This window comes from Schistocerca serialis, chromosome 1 (assembly GCF_023864345.2).
Source record: "Schistocerca serialis cubense isolate TAMUIC-IGC-003099 chromosome 1, iqSchSeri2.2, whole genome shotgun sequence".
In the NCBI taxonomy this organism is placed as follows: Eukaryota; Metazoa; Arthropoda; class Insecta; order Orthoptera; family Acrididae; genus Schistocerca; species Schistocerca serialis.
In genome coordinates this window covers 274940412-274965147 of record NC_064638.1, presented here as the reverse complement: position 1 = coordinate 274965147, position 24736 = coordinate 274940412, and the positions used below count along the sequence as shown (strand labels likewise).

General features: G+C 41.9%; 1 protein-coding gene across 1 annotated transcript in view; it reads left to right on the top strand.

Moving 5' to 3' along the window:
* LOC126467941 (coiled-coil domain-containing protein 149) overlaps positions 1 to 24382 on the top strand; it is a 70816-nt gene extending 46434 nt beyond the window's left edge. The window contains exon 12 of the mRNA XM_050096507.1: positions 24079 to 24382. Within this exon, the coding sequence (XP_049952464.1) occupies positions 24079 to 24194 (116 nt within the window). The 3' untranslated portion in view covers positions 24195 to 24382. The remainder of the gene's footprint in view (positions 1 to 24078) is intronic.
* The last annotated feature ends 354 nt before the right edge of the window (positions 24383 to 24736 follow it).

Here is a 24736-nt window from a genome sequence, read left to right as displayed (position 1 = left end):
CACAGTGTATTTTCCCCATCCTTAAGACTCTGTACAGTATGATCTAGGATTTTTCAAACCAGAGGTCAACCAAATCCCCTGCTAATTTTGCGACATACATATTTGGGAAACTGTACAAACTGTGGAATAAAGGCGCTATGAATATAAACACCACAGTGAATTATGCCAGACCACCATATCAGCTGTGGCTGACAATAATATAAGAAGTCGCCATATTACAGATTACAATAAAACCAAGATACTTAGTCAGTCTTCCTCCTGCTTGGAATGTGTGATGAGAGGCCACTGAAATTAGGATCCAAGACAGTCTAATTAACAAAGATAGTGGCCTACAACTGAATTAGGCAAGAAACCCTTCACAGAGCCAAGAAAAAGAAAAGCGTTAAGTGTACGGTGAGGTGTGCACCCAGTGGTGATAATGCTGTTGCTGAAGACCACAGTCTGCTGCCAGGTGTTGAAACCACATCACTGCCACCACCCACTGTGGCTGCAGCATGGATAGTGACAAGGAACAGAGTGATGGGTAGGGTAATCACTAACATATTTGGGACATTGACATGAACAGAGCAGTAGTCATCAGGAGCCACACGAAGATGCCAATGAGGCTGTTTGCCAAAATATCATGGAGAACTTAATGACTTGACGTGGGTGGAACTTGAGAGCTCTAAAACTTAGCACATCTTGCTAGAATGACTCAATTAAGAACACTCTTCCAAACTTTATACGGGATATGTCCCTACAAATAAAGAGGAAGTGTCTGGTTATTCTTGATGAGTATCCTGCAAATTACATTCATGTTGTTCAAGATCCTCTGGATGATTCCTATCATGTCAGACAAATAGGCAAGGTTGGATCAATTCTCTGGCCTGTACATTCCCTAGATCTCGACCCTTTGTATTATTAATTAGGGGTAGGGTAGGGAACTAAAACAATTGATTTTATCAGCAGAAATTTCCAGATCCATAGGCTCTACATCAGGGGTGGCCAAGATTTCGGCTTGTGCCTGCTCCCGAGTGCCAAAGCGCTCGGCCTCACCATACATTTCCCCTAGTTGCCTTGCCACACTGTGTGAGTGGAAGGAGGGGGAAGAGGGGAAAAAAGTGAACGTGCCACATTTAAATGGCAATGCAGTCGCATACAACTTGATTTTATATTTAACAGTTGTCAACAACATAGCTGACAAACAAAACAAGTTTTCAAATTAATGATATGAATATAATAGAGGGAAACATTCCACATGGGAAAAATATATCTAAAAACAAAGATGATGTGACTTACCAAACGAAAGTGCTGGCAGGTTGATCGACACACAAACAAACTTAAACATTCACACAAAATTCAAGCTTTCGCAACCAACGGTTGCTTCATCAGGAAAGAGGGAAGGAGAGGGAAAGACGAAAGGATGTGGGTTTTACGGGAGAGGGTAAGGAGTCATTCCAATCCCGGGAGCGGAAAGACTTAACTTAGGGGGAAAAAAGGACAGTTATACACTCGCCCGCACGCGCGCGCACACACACACACACACACACACACACACACACACACACACACACACACACACACACACACACATATCCATCCGCAAATACACAGACACAAGCCTCTCCCGTAAAACCCACATCCTTTCGTCTTTCCCTCTCCTTCCCTCTTTCCTGATGAAGCAACCGTTGATTGCGAAAGCTTGAGTTTTGTGTGTATGTTTGTGTGCCTATCAACCTGCCATTGCTTTCGTTTGGTAAGTCACATCATCTTTGTTTTTAGATGTATAAAACAAGTTTTCAATATGATTTAATTAATTTTGCTACACTAAATACTTATTACTATTTTTATCTGCTGCAAACTGTCAGCATATGGACAGAGACAGACAGTTTCATTAAGTTTCACAAAGTTGTCTCACAATCATAGCTTATTTAGTTTCATTTTGGAAAAAAGGTCTTTGACATAAATATGTTGATAGATATATGTAGCACTTTTGTGACCTCATAATGGAGACTTGGAAACTTTGCCTGAGGAAAGCAGTGTAAATGTTCTGTACAGTTTTAAAGTAAAGAGATTTGTCATCATAACTGGATTTACCTTGCAGGTCGGTCAGTTACATCTGCACCTGCATGGAGGCACTTTCAACTGAAATGGCAAAAGGTCTCAAAAACAACTTGCAGACAGATGTGAGATTGACAGTGTCCCCAAAACCTTTATAAAGCTATCCTTGTAATTTGTTCAAGACCATAATGGATTCTTCAAATCTCACATTTTCTTTAATGCGTGTGAGCTTAGGCAGCTGGACTGTCTTTATCAGAATGTTTCACTTTAACAACATGATTTTCTTGTTAAATGTACCCTATCTAATCAGAAAGAAGGTACCATGCAGTGTCTTTTTGTGGGCTCTGTGCAGTAAAGTCCATGTAAAATGTGAAGTCTGCAATCTATTTCATATGTGCTAATTTTCATTCCTGCACTCCTTTTTCCTTCATAAATTCAGCAATAGTGAGTTTTAAATTGAAAAATAATACCAGGCATGCCCCTTGACCTAACCAATGTACTTTGCAGTAACTTATGAAGTCTCCATACTCTTTGTTCCGTTTCATGAAAATTGTTGCAACTGACAATGGAATAATGTGTGTAAATTCAGAAATTTTACTATTTATATCCTCAATTTCTGCACATGCTCTATGCCTGCAAATTTAGCACAAACTATTTCTTGATGTACGTAACAATGAATCCCGTCTGGCAATTGTTGTTATTTTTTGCTCTTTTATTGTCAATTAAATCTTTAAATTCTTTCTGTGTGGTACTATAATGTTGTTTTGTAGCAGGTATGCAGTACCCATTGCTTATAGGTAATGACAATTTGTATTCATCTCTTCTTCTGTTATTCCCATTCATTTTAAAGGATTTGATAGATTGCTAGACTGCCTCTTTTTTTGGCAAACAGTCACAGGACCTGTGAACGACATTCATACCACAAACAAATAGCGAAGAGTAAACAGCACTGACACCACGATTCTGCTGAACTCGGGGTAGTTGTGCTGACTGAAGAATGCCGCACTGCAACCCTAAATGAATCATCATGCCGCTTTGGCTACTTTCAAGAAGGGCAGAGCAAAACTGAGTGACAGGCTGGGCTTTGGCCCACCTGTGGCCTGTCTGTGACCCACACAAGCTTCACACGTGAAGTTTGGCATTCTAGCCCTGCTCTACATCATTGTGGCTTCTTGATACATCTAGGCATATATGAAATGATGTGGCAGTCCACAATCTGATGAGTGGAAATGTGTAGAAGCAAGCAGAGGACATTGTGACCATGAGTTGTGAATTTCTAAATTGATATTGTAAAATGTTCTTTCTTCAGTAATTACAAAATGAAGAACTTGTGTTTATATATTTATGAGTGTGAGAAAGATTTATGTTGTGTATAGGAAAATTCAATAAACCATTGGAGAACAGAGAAACAGCTGTATGAAACTCAAGAGCTCAGATGGCAAGCCAGAACTAAGCAAATAAGGGAAGGCTGGTAGATGGAAATAATATATGGAAGGACTATTAAAGGAAAACAAACTTTGAAGGCACTATTATGAAAAGTGAAGAGAAAATTTGTGAAGATGACATGAGTGATGTATACTGTGAGGACAGTTTGACAGAACACTGAAACACCTAAGTCTGAAGAAGGCACCTGGAGTAGACAACATTCCCTCAGAAGAGGGAGACTCAATTATGATATTATCATCCCATTTTGTATGGAGGATATATGAGACAGGTGCAATAGCCTGAGACTAAGAAGATCATCCGAATCCCAGTACCAAAGAAGGCAGTTGCTGCCAGGTGTTACTATCATTGAACTATAAGTTTCATAAGTCATCATGAAATAATAACACTAATTACGTCAGAAGAATGGAATGTTTGGTAGAAGCCTATCTGGAGAATGATCAGTTTGTGTTCTGGAGAAATATAGGAACACTTGAGCCTATACTGACCTTACGATTTGTCTTAGAAGATATGTTGAAAAAAAGGCAAACTCACATTTATAGATTTAGAGAAAGTTTTCCATAGTGTTAATTACAAGACACTATGAAAGGCTATCTTCAACTTGCACTGAAACCGGTTGTAAGAGTCAAAGGACGTGAAAGTGAGGCAGTGAATGAGAAGGTTGTGAACAGGTTTGCAGCCAGTCCCTATGTTATTGAATCTGCGCATTGAGCAAGCAATAAGGCAAAGCAAGGAAAAGTTTGGAAAAAGAATTGCACTTCAGAATAAATAAAATCTTTGAAGTTTGCAGACGACTTTGTGATTCTGTGTGAATTGGCAAAGGACTTGGAACATCAGTTGATTGGAATAGATGGTGCTGTGGAAAGAGATTGTAAGACTAAGAGCAACAGAAATAAAGTCAGGGTAATGGAGTGTAGTTGAATTAAATCAGATAATGCTGTTGGAAGTAGATTAGGAAATTACATGCTAAAGCAGAAGAAAAGTTTTACTGTATGGAGATCGCAGTAACTTACAATACCGGAAGTGGAGAGAATATTTAATGCAGTATTGCAGTAGTTATAAGAGCTTTTCTGAAAAGAGAACTTTGTTAACGTCAAATATAAATTTAAGTATTAGGAAGTTTTTTCTGAAAATGTTTGTCTAGACTACCCTCATATGGATCTGAAAAATGAAAAGTGAGACAAGAAGAAGACGACGAGAGAAGCTATTGAAAAGTGATTTTACAGAAAAATTCTGAAGATTAGACGGGTAGGTCAGATAACTAATGAAGAAGTATTGAATCAAATCGGGGAGAAAAGTTTATTGCACAACATTGACTAAAGGAGGATTCAGTTGATAGGGAACATTCTGAAGTATCAAGGAGTAGTTAAATTGGTAATGGAGGGAAGTGTGGTGATAAAAATTGTAGAGGTAGACCAAGACTTGGGTACAGTAATTTGGTTGAAATATATGTTGGTTGCAGTACCTAGGCAGAAATAAAGTTGTTTGCAGGTTTTAGACCATACTCTGTTCAGAATTTTTCAGTGTTGATACTTTGGCAGAAGCACATGCAGGGAAGGAGCAGAGTGGCCCTGTCCTGCATGAAATACATGCACGATCGCACATTTCATTCAACTCACTCAAACCCGGAAACTGTTCAGCATACAAAGATGGAACTGGCGTCAGTGTGTGCTGAAAGAGCTTCACTATGTTTTCATTTTAGTTTTATTTATCCAAACAATTTTTAATATGATTACCATTACTGAAAGTTTACAAAAATGCATTTTGTGATGGCACTGCAAAATTTTTGGCATGCAAGAAGCATCTTTACGTGTGAATACGTGATGTGAACAAAAGCTTACAAATACATTGTATTTTCATCTGCTCTAAACCAGAACTATGTCAAACATCTCCAACATGAGATTAATTATTCTTCACACCTACACATCAGTAATTAAATTATTGTCCATGTGGTTTCATTATGAGAAGCTGTTTGCTAGGTTTATAAATGACCTATTATTATGGTTTTTGATCACACTTTCTACTTATTCGTAATGTAGCAAAATAAAAAATAAGAAGTAAAACCTAGTTATTCTTGTTAAATGAGGTGAGAAAACTTATCATATTGATTCAGAATAAAGAAGAATGGCAATACAAAATAGGTCCCCTTATTTATACTGAAAACAGTGAGAGCGATTTCTTGTGTGTGGTACAAACTGAGTTCCTGATATGATCTCATTCAGACTCAGTTGCTGAGAATAACTTTCTTATTAGTCAAACCTTGTGAAAATATACTTTTGCCCTGCAGGCATTTAAACCACATGCTCCAAATGCTCTGCTGAATCTGCCTGTCCACCTACTTTGTGCTGTCAGTGGAAAAACTCTCCTGACATTACTGTTGTTGCTATCACCAACATTGCCAGTTTCATAGTTTAATGGTGTTATCATTTCCTGTACAGAATTTTTCAAAATTGCTTAATTGTGCCATTTTTCTTCCGTGATGTGTAATTTATGGCTTTAACCTTATTTTCAGAGATGTATTTCTGTCAGCATCAGTAGTGAGTGCCTTGACTGGGGACAGAATTTTTTTTTTTCCCCCAATGTTATCTTTAACTTTGACCCGTATCAATTCTGTTCTGTGATAAAGTGGCAGGTGATAAGTGTATGCCAAGCTCTTCAGTTTCACACCTGGGGAATCATGGTTCCTAAAAATATATTAATTCCATAAGCTCCATCTTTTTAGACTTATGTATGCCAGCTCTTCAGTTTTGCATTTGGAAATCCTGGTTTAAAAAAAAAAAAAAAAAAAAAAAAAAAAAAAAAAAAAAAAAATATATATATATATATATAAAACAAAGATGAGGTGACTTACCGAACAAAAGCGCTGGCAGGTCGATAGACACACAAACATACACACAAAATTCAAGCTTTCGCAACAAACTGTTGCCTCATCAGGAAAGAGGGAAGGAGAGGGGAAGACGAAAGGAAGTGGGTTTTAAGGGAGAGGGTAAGGAGTCATTCCAATCCCGGGAGCGGAAAGACTTACCTTAGGGGGAAAAAAGGACAGGTATACACTCGCACACACGCACATATCCATCTACACATACAGACACAAGCAGACATATTTATATAATATATATATATATATATATATATATATATATATATATATATATATGTCATTCTTCAACATTGTGATACTGAAGACAAGCATTTATTTTCTCCTTAACAGCAATACCACGCTGGCTTTATCGATAACAATTAAAGACTGGAAATGGGAAACACTGAAACTGCCAGATTAGGGTATTTTCTTTTTTCCTGTAAAATGCTAAATATACCATGGCCAATAAGTTGAGATAAGTTGGAAGTGCCAGAGAAGCCACCTTGTGCTTTACAGTAGCTTCACTAGATTCAGCAGTATGTAAGTACCTTTGTTTGTGACATGAGGAATGCTGAATGTGCCAAGCATACCTGACTGCAGTGGTAATCATGTTACAACATGTTTCTTGCTCACTTTCCTACTACCAGCAAGAAACAGTACATTTTACTTCATTTAAGTTATTTCAAACATTAATCTTTTGTGTCTAGTGCTTTATGAAGCAAAGGAAAGGCAAGATTAGAAACTTGAAGAAGAATACTGAGCTAAGAATTCAGGAAAAGCCATATGTAATAAACAAATGGACATCTGTTGTTCAGAAAGAACCAATGCAACATGATGTAAGCATAAATCATGAGAATTTAACTGCAGATTGTGTAGTGTAATGAAATAAACCCAAATATCGTTTAATTTCTGTGTTCAAACTGCATGATTTTCTCATCTTAGGAATATTACTGATGATCCATTAACCAACAATTTAAGTGCTGAAAAATAGGACCTATTGGCCATGGTTGATTTTCTATAATTGAAATACAGGGAAAATTATTTCTCATTGTCAGTGATGTCAATATTGTATTATTTGTTAATGCTCAGAAATAAATGATGTGATGCTGTGCACAGTCAGTGATTCCTATGAAATGAAGCATGGCACTTAAATGTTTACTTAAATTTTCATTTTTACATATCTTTTTAATTCTAAACTTATCACACTTTTGCAACTTTTTTGTGTCACTTTACAAATGAAGTGAAACTGTTCTAACTTTCATTCCTTCGAATAAAATGATTTGTACTGTGAATCTTTGTGGTTTTTTCCTGTTTTCTTTTTTGCACTTTCAATGTTTCCTACCTCCATTCTGTGGTGTTAATGTTCGCATATTTCATCTTAGCAAGTCTAAGAAGTGCTTAGTACACATACGGGGTCTGTTCAAACAGTTCCAGAACTTTGTCCACAAAATTTTTCTACATTTACCTTTTGCTTAATGTGCAAGGTGTCCTTTTCACTCACCTTCACAATTAGTACACCACTCCCAGTGCCATTTCCACTTCCGGAAGCAGTCTTGGCACACCTTTTGCTGGATCGCTTGAAGTGTCCTCTGCGAATTTTCTTTTATCTCGTCTATTGTTGTGAATCTTTGTCCTTACAACAAGGTTTTCAACTATGCAAATAAAAGAAAATCTGCAGAGGGCAGGTCTATACAGTACAGAGAATGAAGCAGGACAGTGATTTCTTTTTTTGTGCAATAGACAATTACCAATAGGGATAAATTTCTGCATGCATTATCATGAAGCAAGAGCCATGAATTGTCTTGCCATATTTCAGGCTGTTTCCTTCTTATACACTCCTGGAAATTGAAATAAGAACACCGTGAATTCATTGTCCCAGGAAGGGGAAACTTTATTGACACATTCCTGGGGTCAGATACATCACATGATCACACTGACAGAACCACAGGCACATAGACACAGGCAACAGAGCATGCACAATGTCGGCACTAGTACAGTGTATATCCACCTTTCGCAGCAATGCAGGCTGCTATTCTCCCATGGAGACGATCGTGGAGATGCTGGATGTAGTCCTGTGGAACGGCTTGCCATGCCATTTCCACCTGGCGCCTCAGTTGGACCAGCGTTCGTGCTGGACGTGCAGACCGCGTGAGACGACGCTTCATCCAGTCCCAAACATGCTCAATGGGGGACAGATCCGGAGATCTTGCTGGCCAGGGTAGTTGACTTACACCTTCTAGAGCACGTTGGGTGGCACGGGATACATGCGGACGTGCATTGTCCTGTTGGAACAGCAAGTTCCCTTGCCGGTCTAGGAATGGTAGAACGATGGGTTCGATGACGGTTTGGATGTACCGTGCACTATTCAGTGTCCCCTCGACGATCACCAGTGGTGTACGGCCAGTGTAGGAGATCGCTCCCCAAACCATGATGCCGGGTTTTGGCCCTGTGTGCCTCGGTCGTACGCAGTCCTGATTGTGGCGCTCACCTGCACGGCGCCAAACACACATACGACCATCATTGGCACCAAGGCAGAAGCGACTCTCATCGCTGAAGACGACACGTCTCCATTCGTCCCTCCATTCACGCCTGTCGCGACACCACTGGAGGCGGGCTGCACGATTTTGGGGCGTGAGCGGAAGACGGCCTAACGGTGTGCGGGACCGTAGCCCAGCTTCATGGAGACGGTTGCGAATGGTCCTCGCCGATACCCCAGGAGCAACAGTGTCCCTAATTTGCTGGGAAGTGGCGGTGCGGTCCCCTACGGCACTGCGTAGGATCCTACGGTCTTGGCGTGCATCCGTGCATCGCTGCGGTCCGGTCCCAGGTCGACGGGCACGTGCACCTTCCGCCGACCACTGGCGACAACATCGATGTACTGTGGAGACCTCACGCCCCACGTGTTGAACAATTCGGCGGTACGTCCACCCGGCCTCCCGCATGCCCACTATACGCCCTCGCTCAAAGTCCGTCAACTGCACATACGGTTCACGTCCACGCTGTCGCGGCATGCTACCAGTGTTAAAGACTGCGATGGAGCTCCGTATGCCACGGCAAACTGGCTGACACTGACGGCGGCGGTGCACAAATGCTGCGCAGCTAGCGCCATTCGACGGCCAACACCGCGATTCCTGGTGTGTCCGCTGTGCCGTGCGTGTGATCATTGCTTGTACAGCCCTCTCGCAGTGTCCGGAGCAAGTATGGTGGGTCTGACACACCGGTGTCAATGTGTTCTTTTTTCCATTTCCAGGAGTGTATTTTCTTGCAGGTATCACAAACGTCGTGATAGTACCGTCAATTAACAATTTTTCCCTGTGTTACAAATTTTTGATGAACTAATCTTTCAAAGTCAAAGAAAAGTATCAACATGGCTTTGACATTTGACCTAACAAACTTTTTTTGTCTTTGAGAACCTTTCTTGACCCATTGTGAAGACTGAACTTTGGTCTCAACATCATAACTGTAGACCCATGTCTCATCAGCAGTTATGATTCTATTAAGGAACATCTCGCTCTCTTTTGAGCAATTCAAAAGCTTATCACAGATTGGGAGGTGAAGGTCTTTTCGGTCTTGACTCATGAGTCGTGGGACGAACTTGGCAGCGACCCGATGCATTCCAAGATGCTGTGTCTGGATTTCATGGCATAATCCAATTGAAATGTTACATTCTTCTGCAGTTTCTTGGACAATCAGTCTTTGACTGGCATGCACAATTTCGTTGACATTCCTGACACATGCAGCGTCTGTAGACATCGAAGGGCATCTTGAATGAGGGTCACCTTTAACTTCCATCAGGCCATTTTTGAACCATGTGAACCATTTGTAACCTTGATTACTGCTTAAACACCTATGACCGTAGGCTTCCTGCATCATTTGATGTGTCTCTGTTAAGGTCTTCTTGATTTTCATGCAAAATTTTAGGCAGACACATTGTTCCTCTAACTCTGCCATCTCAAAGTTCTCAAACTGTGTGACACCAGTGTTCTACTCAATGCAGCACTGAACAATAACTAACAAACATACAACAGTTACACATTAAACATAGGCATGTGCAGGGATGCCAATCACATTTATCTCCAACACACCTTTGGCACGAAATTACGAATGTTCTGGAGTTTTTTTGAACAGACCTCGTATGATTCATTTCTTTGTGATAAACCCCTGTTATTTGATTTAAAAGGCAGGAGACAGTTTGGAAGAAAATTGTGCGAGATGACTGTATGCGGAACAAGAAGTCCAACTCCCATGCTGGAAAGCATTGTCATTGTTGTTCTAGTTGTGGTGTCTGCTCAGTCCTGCTTCTGGATTCTGTCAGAATTAACCCACTTCTCATCAACGTACCCATCACCATCAGTATTCAATTTACAGATCTGCCTTTAAAATTGGCATCATCCCCAGTGGTAGCTTCTCTTGGCCAGCAGCTTACAGTCACAGAAATGTTTGTAGTGAAAATCCAGGTTGTGCAGATCTGTAAATAGTTATATGTTACTTACCAGATACCACTTTTTAAAGGAGCTGGGATCTGATACACCCTGGCAGCCAGTATGATCATTGCTGGTTAAAATGATGGTTTTCTGAGAACCTTAAATTCCACTGTTGTTGAGCTTACAGGTGCCAAATGATGATCACTGAATGCCACTATAATAAATCACTTACATTTTCTATTACTTGTTTGATGAGATACACAAAGTGCAGTGTGTGTGTTGTACTAACCAAAATCATCAAACTTATCATCAGTGCTGAATTATCTCAGCAAAGGTAAACAGATTTTAGTTTTAACTTGAAAAGTGTCTAATCTGACTTGATAGTAATAATTTTTTATGTGCCACTGGCTGCCCCAACATTATTTTTCCCTCCAGAGCAGGCGCGGCTCGTGGTTTCTATACTGGGGAAGGCTGCGGCATTTATCAATCGGAGCCAATATAGACCTCTGGTTACGCTACAGATTAGTCTGACATAAACAACTAAGAATTCAGGGGGAGGGGGGTGGGCAGATCACTCTCTACCCATAATTTTACGTACTGTGTCTTCTATAATCATGTATTAAATATCATTAGAAGCTAACTTTGAGTTAAAATCTTTGGTTAGTGTTTTTATATGTCATCATTACATTTTCTGACACTTTGCAGCAAATCATATGAAAAGGCGCGTTTCGGAGAGATCTTTAATGCAATGAATGTTAACTTTTCGGCTGCTTAATATTTTTGGTGTTTTCAGTTCTAAATTTAAGGCGTTTATTGTAGTTTACCTCCAAAGCTCGAAGTTAAATGTTTTTCGCTGGAATTGTGTTTTTTCAACTTTGCGTAAAAATTCTTTAAGTCGGTGATACCAGTTTCAGTCCAGGCACTATCAGTACTATTTGTACGAAGACAGGTGAAACAGAAAAATGCATTTTTCACTTAACAACCACGCAACCACTCAGCTGCATCGTACATTGCTCTATTAAAACTGCGTTTGTGTCCTTGCCTGGATTTGCACTATTTTTGTTCTTGATTGATCATTAGATCGGGTCTGGGTGCATGAAGTTCTTTCACTTGCATCCTATGGCTGTGTGTGTGTGTGTGTGTGTTTCGTTATTGTGGTGTCACCGCCAGACACCACACTTGCTAGGTGGTAGCTTTAAATCGGCCGCGGTCCATTAGTACATGTCGGACCTGCGTGTCGCCACTGTGTGATCGCAGACCGAGTGCCACCACAAGGCAGGTCTCGAGATACGGACTAGCACTCGCCCCAGTTGTACGGACGACATAGCTAGCGACTACACTGACGAAGCCTCGCTCCTTTGCCGAGCAGATAGTTAGAATAGCCTTCAGCTAAGTCCATGGCTATGACCTAGCAAGGCGCCATTAGCCTTACATAGCTTGTATCTACAGAGTCTCACTTGTATCGCCACAATCTCCAGATGTACCACAAGGATGGATTAAAGTTAAGTATTCCAGCAGCTACGTACTTTTCTTTATAGCATTCATTACGTATCCTGTTTCAAACCTCACGCCATCCAGCTTTAGCTTAGCGCGTGCCTTTCGGCTTCCTCTCATTGTGTCTAGGCTGTCTTGTCTAGACACAACAGTTATCTAATGTATTTAACCTCAAAACTGTAGGAAACGAAAACAAAATAAAATCAGAGTGCAATGAATGATGTCATAAGACAGCAAGCTGGCTGTCAAGCATAGTGAAAGAACCAAGTGTTGTGGAAACGGTGAAGACGTGGCAACTGTGGGTGGTTACTGCAACTGTAGATCTTATGGGATTGAATGAATGCGCACTATGGCTTCTGCATGAGCCTTACTCCATTACTGTCTTCTTGGCTATCAGTCCTAAAGTAATTTTAAACAGAGTATAGTGTGGATATCAGAATCAAACCCGTTTTTGGACTTATTTCATATTTTTAGTGTGAGGAGTCTGCCCCTATAACTTGTAAAAATATTTCTGATACACTGTGTATCTAGATTTAATAAAATAACTTTGTGGTTAAATGGTGGTGGTGGTTGTGAAAAGGGTCAGTATTTCAGGAATGCAATCAGCAAACCTCCAAAATGAGCAACACATTGAATAGACAGCACTCAAGAAAGACTATAATTGATTGGTGACTTGTCCCTACCAGTCAAGCTGATAAAACATCAGAATTATTTTAATTGAAGTACAGGACACTGTTGTTGTTGTTGTTATCATCTTCAGTCCTGAGACCGGTTAGATGCAGCTCTCCATGCTACTCTATCCTGTGCAAGCTTCTTCACCTCCCAGTACCTACTGCAACCTAAATCCTTCTGAATCTGCTTAGTGTATTCATCTCTTGGTCTCCATCTACGATTTTTAGCCTCCACGCTGCCCTCCAATACTAAATTGGTGATCCCTTGATGACTCAAAACATGTCCTTCCAACCGATCCCTTCTTCTAGTCAAATTGTGCCACAAACTCTTCTTCTCCCCAATTCTATTCAATACCTCCTCATTAGATATGTGATGTACCCATCTAATCTACAGCATTTTCTGTAGCACCACATTTCGAAAGCTTCTATTCTCTTCTTGTCCAAACTATTTATCATCAATTGCCCACTTCCATACATGGCTACACTCCATACAAATACTTTCAGAAATGACTTCCTGACACTTAAATCTATACTCGATGTTAACAAATTTCTCTTCTTCAGAAACACTATCCTTGCCATTGCCAGTCTACATTTTATATCCTCTCTACTTCGACCATCGTCAGTTATTTTGCTTCCCAAATAGCAAAACTCCTTTGCTGCTTTAAGTGTCTCATTTCCTAATCTAATTCCCTCAGCATCACCAGACTTAATTCGACTACATTCCATTATCCTTGTTTTGCTTTTGTTGATGTTCATCTTATATCCTCCTTTCAAGACACTGCCCATTCCGTTCAACTGCTCTTCCAAGTCATTTGCTGTCTCTGACAGAATTACAATATCATCGGCGAACCTCAAAGTTTCTATTTCTTCTCCATGGATTTTAATACCTACTCTGAATTTTTATTTTGTTTCCTTTACTGCTTGCCCAATATGCAGATTAAATAACTTTGGGGAGAGGCTACAACCCTGTCTCACTCCCTTCCCAACCACTGCTTCCCTTTCATGTCCCTTGACTCTTATGACTGCCATCTGGTTTCTGTACAAATTGTAAATAGCCTTTCGCTCCCTGTATGTTACCCCTGCCACCTTTAGAATTTGAAATAGAGTATTCCAGTCAACATTGTCAAAAGCTTTCTCTAAGTCTACAAATGCTAGAAACGTATGTTTGCCTTTCCTCAATCTATTTTCTAAGATAAGTAGTAGCCTCACATGTTCCAATATTTCTACGGAATCCATATTGATCTTCCCCGAGGTCGGCTTCTACCAGTTTTTACATTCGTCTATAAAGAATTCGCGTTAGTATTTTGCGTCTGTGACTTATTAAACTGATTGTTTGGTAATTTTCACATCTGTCAATACCTGCTTTCTTTGGGTTTAGAATTATTACGTTCTTCTTGAAGTCTGAGGGTATTTCACCTGTCTTGTGCATCTTTCTCACCAAATGGTAGAGTTTTGTTGAGCTGACTCTCCCAAGGCTGTCAGTAGTTCTAATGGAATGTTGTCTACTCCCGGGGCCTTGTTTCAACTTGGATCTTTCAGTGCTCTGTCAAACTCTTCACGCAGTATCGTGTCTCCCATTTCATCTTCATCTACATCCTCTTCCATTTCCATAATATTGTCCTCAAGTACATCGCCCTTGTATAGACCCTCTATATACTCCTTCCACCTTTCTGCTTTCCCTTCTTTGGTAAGAATTGGGTTTCCAACTGAGCTCTTGATATTCATACAAGTGGTTCTCTTTTCTCCAAAGGTCTCTTTAATTTTCCTGTAGGCAGTATCTATCTTACGCCTAGTGAGATAAACCTCTACATTCTTACATTTGTCCTCTAGACATCCCTGCTTAGCCATTTTGCACTTCCTGTTGATCTCATTTTTGAGACATTTGTATTCCTTTTTGCCTGCTTCATTTACTGCATTTTTATATTTTCTCCTTTTATCAATTAAATTCAATATTTCTTCTGTTACCCAATGATTTCTACTAGCCCTCATCTTTTTACCTACTTGATCCTTTGCTGGCTTCACTACTTTATCTCTCAAAGCTACCCATTCTTCTTCCACTGTATTTCTTTCGCCCATTCCTGTCAATTGTTTCCTTATGCTCTCCATGAAACTCTCTACAACCTCTGGTTTAGTCAGTTTATCCAGGTCCCATCTCCTTAAAATCCTACCTTTTTGCAGTTTCTTCAGTTTTAATCTACAGTTCATAACCAACAGATTGTGGTCAGAGTCCACATCTGCCCCTGGAAATGTCTTAAAATTTAAAACCTGGTTCCTAAATCTCTGTCTTACCATTATATAATCCATCTGATACCTTCTAGTATCTACAGGCTTCTTCCATGTATACACTCTTTTTTCATGATTCTTGAACCAAGTGTTGGCTATGATTAAGTTGTGCTCTGTGCAAAATTCTACCAGGCAGCTTCCTCTTTCATTTCTAATCCCCAATCCATATTCACCTACTATGTTTCCTTCTCTTCCTTTTCTTACTATTGAATTCCATTCACCCATGACTATTAAATTTTCGTCTCCCTTCACTACCTGAGTAATTTCTTTTATCTCATCATACATTTCATCAATTTCTTCGTCATCTGCAAAGCTAGTTGGCATATAAACTTATACTACTGTAGTAGGTGTGGGCTTCTTGTCTATCTTGGCCACAATAATACGTTCACTATGCTGTTTGTAGTAGTGTACCTGCACTCCTATTTTTTTTATTCGTTATTAAACCTACTCCGGCATTACCGCTATTTGATTTTGTATTTATAACCCTGTATTCACCTGACCAAAAGTCTTGTTCCTCCTGCCACTGAACTTCAATAATTCCCACTATATCTAACTTTTACCTATCCATTTCCCTTTTTAAATTTTCTAACCTGCCTGCCTGCTTAAAGGACACTATGTGGTATAGAATTGATACCTAACAGATCAGCTTACTAATCACTGAGCCTGCAACAGAACCAAAAATAACATTTAACTGCTCCTGTTCTTAGAGATTGATTGCAAGTAGGATAAAGAAAAAGTTATATGGAATTGACTGCATTACTAGAAGGACAAGAGACAATCATATCTCGAGACTAAGGAGAATGCACAGTATATGGGACAACAATAATATTTTAAATAGCAGTAGAATTTTAACTATGAAAGTGCAAGTCTCAATAGGTGTTGCAGGGCAATGGCAGATGTTAGGCCTAGGATGTAATTGGGATGGAAATTAAAAATCTGTCTAATAATCACTCCTGTCTAAAAATCACTTGCAGAACAATGAAGTACACTCCTGGAAATTGAAATAAGAACACCGTGTATTCATTGTCCCAGGAAGGGGAAACTTTATTGACACATTCCTGGGGTCAGATACATCACATGATCACACTGACAGAACCACAGTCACATAGACACAGGCAACAGAGCATGCACAATGTCGGCACTAGTACAGTGTATATCCACCTTTCGCAGCAATGCAGGCTGCTATTCTCCCATGGAGACGATCGTAGAGATGCTGGATGTAGTCCTGTGGAACGGCTTGCCATGCCATTTCCACCTGGCGCCTCAGTTGGACCAGCGTTCGTGCTGGACGTGCAGACCGCATGAGACGACGCTTCATCCAGTCCCAAACATGCTCAATGGGGTCAGATCCGGAGATCTTGCTGGCCAGGGTAGTTGACTTACACCTTCTAGAGCACGTTGGGTGGCACGGGATACATGCGGACGTGCATTGTCCTGTTGGAACAGCAAGTTCCCTTGCCGGTCTAGGAATGTTAGAACGATGGGTTCGATGACGGTTTGGATGTACCGTGCACTATTCAGTGTCCCCTCGACGATCACCAGTGGTGTACGGCCAGTGTAGGAGATCGCTCCCCAAACCATGATGCCGGGTTTTGGCCCTGTGTGCCTCGGTCGTACGCAGTCCTGATTGTGGCGCTCACCTGCACGGCGCCAAACACACATACGACCATCATTGGCACCAAGGCAGAAGCGACTCTCATCGCTGAAGACGACACGTCTCCATTCGTCCCTCCATTCACGCCTGTCGCGACACCACTGGAGGCGGGCTGCACGATGTTGGGGCGTGAGCGGAAGACGGCCTAACGGTGTGCGGGACCGTAGCCCAGCTTCATGGAGACGGTTGCGAATGGTCCTCGCCGATACCCCAGGAGCAACAGTGTCCCTAATTTGCTGGGAAGTGGCGGTGCGGTCCCCTACGGCACTGCGTAGGATCCTACGGTCTTGGCGTGCATCCGTGCGTCGCTGCGGTCCGGTCCCAGGTCGACGGGCACGTGCACCTTCCGCCGACCACTGGCGACAACATCGATGTACTGTGGACACCTCACGCCCCACGTGTTGAGCAATTCGGCGGTACGTCCACCCGGCCTCCCGCATGCCCACTATACGCCCTCGTTCAAAGTCCGTCAACTGCACATACGGTTCACGTCCACGCTGTCGCGGCATGGTATCAGTGTTAAAGACTGCGATGGAGCTCCGTATGCCACGGCAAACTGGCTGACACTGACGGCGGCGGTGCACAAATGCTGCGCAGCTAGCGCCATTCGACGGCCAACACCGCGGTTCCTGGTGTGTCCGCTGTGCCGTGCGTGTGATCATTGCTTGTACAGCCCTCTCGCAGTGTCCGGAGCAAGTATGGTGGGTCTGACACACCGGTGTCAATGTGTTCTTTTTTCCATTTCCAGGAGTGTATTTCGTATGCGGTTCAGTAGTAGTTGTGCAGATTTTTGTCAGTCATGAGAAAGGATTCTTGCTTTAAGAATGTCTTGAATGCCTGTTATGGGATTTTGGTGGCAGAATGACTGTTGTTAGAGTTAAGGTTGCACTGTTTGCTGCTGGGTGTAGTGTGATACTTGCCATCATATGTGCAAGGTATGAAAGTGACTAACTGTATCTTCTTTTGAAATTCCTTTGCCATTCATTGATGGTTTGCTGAAATAGATGCATCCTCATTATAGTTATTACCGTTTTTTGAACTACATGTCAAAGCATCATATTTATGATAGAATCTAGACAGCCCACTTTTGCATATTTGTTTTGGGTGTTTTAGAAAAAAATGTCCCATACTTGTGCAGTGCTTGTTAAAAATAGAAGGAAAAAGTCCCCGTTAATGATTCTGTGGGCTGTGAACTACTAAACAGTGAAATGGAGTCCTAATTATGCAAATGTGGTATGTGGCTATGATTTACGCAGTATCTACAGTTTTTATTACAACAACCAAGTACACGGGAAAACACAACTGCAGTGACTTTGCACTAGTGTTACACATGCACTCTAATGTTAACAGTCCAAGCTGAGTATGGTAACAGGCAAAGTTTGTTGTAGCGAAATCGCATCTCGGAACTGCCCTAATCAGCAGGTTGAATCTTCATGGAGTGTGAATGATGCAAGAGAGAGCAGGTCCATACTGGTGGCATGCAGACATTGGCAGCCCTAGCAGCAAGTGAAATAGGCACTGTTATTTTGGTGTCTCACTGGTGGTGCCAAATATGTACTCCGCATTTGTGATAGCAGTACAAGCACATGTAGTACCACAGTTTAGGCAACAGTATCAATTAGTCACACCAAAAGACATCCTCAATGCCGCACTCCATCTGGAGATGGACATGGAAGATCATCACAACGAAGACAAGGCCTTGTTCAGTTAGCATGCTTGATGTGGAGAAATGATTGGTGCAATGAGTAGAGATGATATTGTAGAAAGTATGCAAAGATTTAGAGTTGCTGAAGGCATAAATCACAATCTTGCATGACCAACTCTTCATGAGTAGTTCTTTATCACGTCGTTTACAGGCTGTACCAGATCTCGGATCTCAGGATCGCCATGCCAAATTACAGTTCTACCAGTGGATTTCATTTTATTTATGGGTGAAGTAGGATCCACCACAAAGTGGGTCAATAAATTACTGCAATAATCACATGTGGGCAGATGGAAGTAAGGCATTGTATAACCTTTAGTATCAGTTTGGATAGGAACTGAGGGTGGTAGATCTGTAGGATCATACACTTTACCGGCCAGATTAGCAGATGCCGTTTATTTCAAGTTTCTATGTGATAAATTACCCATGCTATTGGGGAACTTTACCCTCGCAATAAGTCAATGGATGTGACTTATGCACAGTGGGACAACACCCCACCCCTCTTTCTTCATCTTTTATTACAGTACCTAACACAAAAATTACTGAACAGTGAATTGATAGAGATGGTGTGGTAGTATGAACTTCCCATTATTTGCCTTTATCCCTTGGATTTCTGGCTGTGCGGACATTTAAAGGCATTAATGTGTTCCACACCAATCAACACTGGATATATTCTACAGTAGTGTGTGTACTGTGTATGTTACCAAATTTGAGAGCAGCCAGGTGTGTTTGCACAGTTTTGTGATTAAATGAGGAGGGAGCTATATGGAAGAGTGGACACCATACTGAGTGCCATATTGAGCATCATTTCTAGTGTCAGCAGATGACTGGTTGCCACAGGACAGAATGGGTCATCTCCTAACAAGTATTTGTTTCCAGGCAAATTTTGATTGGTTATTTTTCTAATTTTGATTGGTCTTATTTCCTGTACAAACTGTGAACGCTGGGTTCAGTAACTGTTTTTTGGGAACAGCTATAGAAGAAAACTGAGGATCAGTCCACAGCATTGTGTAGATAATGGAACCCTCTGCCAGGCACTTAAATGTGATTTGCAGAGTATCCATGTAGATGTAGATGAACACACATGCTTTATTACATCTACATCTATACTCCGCGAGCCACCTTACAGTGTGTGGCGGAGGGTACTTATTGTACCACTATCTGATCCCCCCTTCCCTGTTCCATTCACGAATTGTGCGTGGGAAGAACGACTGCTTGTAAGTCTCCGTATTTGCTCTAATTTCTCGGATCTTTTCGTTGTGATCATTACGCGAGATATATGTGGGCGGTAGTAATATGTTGCCCATCTCTTCCCGGAATGTGCTCTCTCGTAATTTCGATAATAAACCTCTCCGTATTGCGTAACGCCTTTCTTGAAGTGTCCGCCACTGGAGCTTGTTCAGCATCTCCGTAACGCTCTCGCGCTGACTAAATGTCCCCATGACGAATCGCGCTGCTTTTCGCTGGATCATGTCTATCTCTTCTATTAATCCAACCTGGTAAGGGTCCCATACTGATGAGCAATACTCAAGAATCGGACGAACAAGCATTTTGTAAGCTACTTCTTTCGTCGATGAGTCACATTTTCTTAGAATTCTTCCTATGAATCTCAACCTGGTGCCTGCTTTTCCCACTATTTGTTTTATGTGATCATTCCACTTCAGATCGCTCCGGATAGTAACTCCTAAGTATTTTACGGTCGTTACCGCTTCCAATGATTTACCACCTATGGCATAATCGTACTGGAATGGATTTCTGCCCCTATGTATGCGCATTATATTACATTTATCTACGTTTAGGGAAAGCTGCCAGCTGTCGCACCATGCATTAATCCTCTGCAGGTCCTCCTGGAGTACGTACGAGTCTTCTGATGTTGCTACTTTCTTGTAGACAACCGTGTCATCTGCAAATAGCCTCACGGAGCTACCAATGTTGTCAACTAAGTCATTTATGTATATTGTAAACAATAAAGGTCCTATCACGCTTCCCTGCGGTACTCCCGAAATTACCTCTACATCTGCAGATTTTGAACCGTTAAGAATGACATGTTGTGTTCTTTCTTCTAGGAAATCCTGAATCCAATCACAAACCTGGTCCGATATTCCGTAAGCTCGTATTTTTTTCACTAAACGTAAGTGCGGAACCGTATCAAATGCCTTCCTGAAGTCCAGGAATACGGCATCAATCTGCTCGCCAGTGTCTACGGCACTGTGAATTTCTTGGGCAAATAGGGCGAGCTGAGTTACTCATGATCTCTGTTTGCGGAATCCATGTTGGTTATGATGAAGGAGATTTGTATTATCTAAGAACGTCATAATACGAGAACACAAAACATGTTCCATTATTCTACAACAGATTGACGTAAGCGAAATAGGCCTATAATTATTCGCATCTGATTTATGACCCTTCTTGAAAATGGGAACGACCTGCGCTTTCTTCCAGTCGCTAGGTACTTTACGTTCTTCCAGCGATCTACGATAAATTGCTGATAGAAAGGGGGCAAGTTCTTTGGCATAATCACTGTAGAATCTTAAGGGTATCTCGTCTGGTCCGAATGCTTTTCCGCTACTGAGTGATAGCAGTTGTTTTTCAATTCCGATATCGTTTATTTCAATATTTTCCATTTTGGCGTCCGTGCGACGGCTGAAGTCAGGGACCGTGTTACGATTTTCCGCAGTGAAACAGTTTCGGAACACTGAATTCAGTATTTCTGCCTTTCTTCGGTCGTCCTCTGTTTCGGTGCCATCGTGGTCAACGAGTGACTGAATAGGGGATTTAGATCCGCTTACCGATTTTACATATGACCAAAACTTTTTAGGGTTCTTGTTTAGATTGTTTGCCAATGTTTTATGTTCGAATTCGTTGAATGCTTCTCTCATTGCTCTCTTTACGCTCTTTTTCGCTTCGTTCAGCTTTTCCTTATTAGCTATGATTCGACTACTCTTAAACCTATGATGAAGCTTTCTTTGTTTCCGTAGTACCTTTCGTACATGATTGTTATACCACGGTGGATCTTTCCCCTCGCTTTGGACCTTAGTCGGTATGAACTTATCTAAGGCGTACTGGACGATGTTTCTGAATTTTTTCCATTTTTGTTCCACATCCTCTTCCTCAGAGATGAACGTTTGATGGTGGTCACTCAGATATTCTGCGATTTGTGCCCTATCACTCTTGGTAAGCAAATATATTTTCCTTCCTTTCTTGGCATTTCTTATTACACTTGTAGTCATTGATGCAACCACTGACTTATGATCACTGATACCCTCTTCTACATTCACGGAGTCGAAAAGTTCCGGTCTATTTGTTGCTATGAGGTCTAAAACGTTAGCTTCACGAGTTGGTTCTCTAACTATCTGCTCGAAGTAATTCTCGGACAAGGCAGTCAGGATAATGTCACAAGAGTCTCTGTCCCTGGCTCCAGTTCTGATTGTGTGACTATCCCATTCTATACCTGGTAGATTGAAGTCTCCCCCTATTACAATAGTATGATCACGAAACTTCTTCACGACGTTCTGCAGGTTCTCTCTGAGGCGCTCAACTACTACGGTTGCTGATGCAGGTGGTCTATAGAAGCATCCGACTATAATATCTGACCCACCTTTGATACTTAACTTAACCCAGATTATTTCACATTCGCATTCGCTAATAACTTCACTGGATATTATTGAATTCTTTACTGCTATAAATACTCCTCCACCATTGGCGTTTATCCTATCCTTGCGGTATATATTCCATTCTGTGTCTAGGATTTCGTTACTGTTCACTTCCGGTTTTAACCAACTTTCCGTTCCTAATACTATATGCGCACTATTTCCTTCAATAAGAGATACTAATTCAGGAACCTTGCCCTGGATACTCCTGCAGTTTACCAATATTACGTTGACTTTTCCTGTTTTTGGTCTCTGAGGACGGACGTTCTTTATCAACGATGATAATGTCCTATCTGGTAAGCCGTCAGGTATTTTATCGTTTCGCCCAAGGGGGGGTCCCTCTAACCTAAAAAACCCCCGTGTGCACGCCACACGTACTCTGCTACCCTAGTAGCTGCTTCCGGTGTGTAGTGCACGCCTGACCTGTCTAGGGGGGCCCTACAGTTCTCCACCCAATAACGGAGGTCGATGAATTTGCAACCTTTATAGTCGCAGAGTCGTCTGAGCCTCTGGTTTAGACCCTCCACACGGCTCCAAACCAGAGGACCGCGATCGACTCTGGGCACTATGCTGCAGATATTAAGCTCAGCTTGCACTCCGCGTGCGATGCTGGTTGTCTTCACCAAATCAGCCAGCCGCCGGAAGGAACCAAGGATGGCCTCAGAACCCAAGCGGCAGGCGTCATTCGTTCCGACATGTGCTACTATCTGCAGCCGGTCACACCCAGTGCGTTCAATAGCTGCCGGAAGGGCCTCCTCCACATTACGGACGAGACCCCCCGGCAAGCACACCGAGTGCACACTGGCATTCTTCCCCGACCTACCCGCTATTTTCCTAAGGGGCTCCATAACCCGCCTAACGTTGGAGCTCCCTATAACTAATAGGCCCGCCCTCTGTGACTGTCAGGACCTTGCCGGAGAATCGGCCACTGGCCCAACAGGCGAGGCATCCTGTGGTGGCTCGGAAACGATGTCATCACCACTAGGAAGCACCCCGTACCTGTTGGAAAGGGGTAAGGCAGCTGCCACGCGGCCAGATCCCACCTTCGCCTTTCGGCCAGGCACGCGCGAGCCCACCACTGTCCGCCATTCACCCTGGAGTGATGGCTGACCGGTAAGATGCTCACTGCCGGAAGACGCAGCGACATCAGGGGTTCCATGCGATTCCAAGGCCACCGAAGTAGGCATAGGTCTCACCACAGTTGCCCCAACGCCACTACGAGCCGACGCCTGCGCCTCGAGCTCGATGAGCCTAACAGACAAAGCCTCCACCTGCCCCCGAAGAGTGGCCAATTCTCCTTGCGTCCGCTCACAACAACCACAGTCCCTACACATGACTATGTTTACCCTACAAGCGAACGGTGTACTCGCCTTATTAGCAGCAGGAAATCGAAGTGCTCTCTCACTGACGGTCTAACCGACACTGAGCTGTTCTAACCAAACAAACAAAAGCCTGTACGATACGAGGGTCGATAGCAACGGCGATACTGTACACTACACTGTTATTAAAATAAAAGGTTGTGTCTAGTAGGCACTCAAACACGCAAGAAATTACAAAAATAAAATAGTAACTACCCAGATAACTGAAAATAAGTTGTACCTGTTTGAAGCTCGTAAAAATGTGTAACAAGCGAACGGTGTACTCGCCTTATTAGCAGCAGGAAATCGAAGTGCTCTCTCACTGACGGTCTAACCGACACTGTACAGTCAACTAAGCCAAATGATGATATGTAAGAACATTGATCAGTTGCTGCACCATTATCTGAAAACCGTTGATTTGTGTATTGCTTTGGATCATTCATTTGTACTTGGTCTTAACAATACAATGATAATTATCCATAGTAATGTTTTTCCTCAGGTTCGATGGATGAAAATACCTCAGGATCTTTGGAAGACTGCCTGCCTCCACAGCTCCAGCTGCTGGTACAGAAAGCTCTTGAAGACATTAGACAACAGTCAAAAACTAGTGCATAACTTTCTTTCAGTTTGCACCTGCCAGTTGTATATGGATTCCCATAAGCTATACAAGATATGATTCTTCCTGCCTAAAGCCAGCATCTGCTGAAACAGCTGTGATTCCCTTTTTTGTTTATATGTATTGTATTTAATCATATATTATATAAATGTTAATATTTATGTATGTACAATAAATGTTTTTCTTTTGCAATCAGGTGTAATGTTTTAAATTTATGTTGTCAGAATTTTATACACTCATGTGTCTCCAATGCCCTAGCTGGCTACATTATCCTCTTGCTGTAACATGGTGCTGCAGATATTGTATAGGTTGAGGATGGGGCATAACTATCTGTAACTAGAGAGGCTTTCTTTGGGTCAGTACAATTTTGCAGTCCTAATGTAGGAACACTTAGTTCCAAAAGCTAGGTGGTGTGTCACATTTTACTTTTATATGTGTGTATTTGCAGAACCACAGGGTATTAATTGTAAATTGGCAGATTTCTGATGGGGGAGTGAAGGGAGCAAGCAAACCTGGCCCTGACATTCTACATCTTAATCAA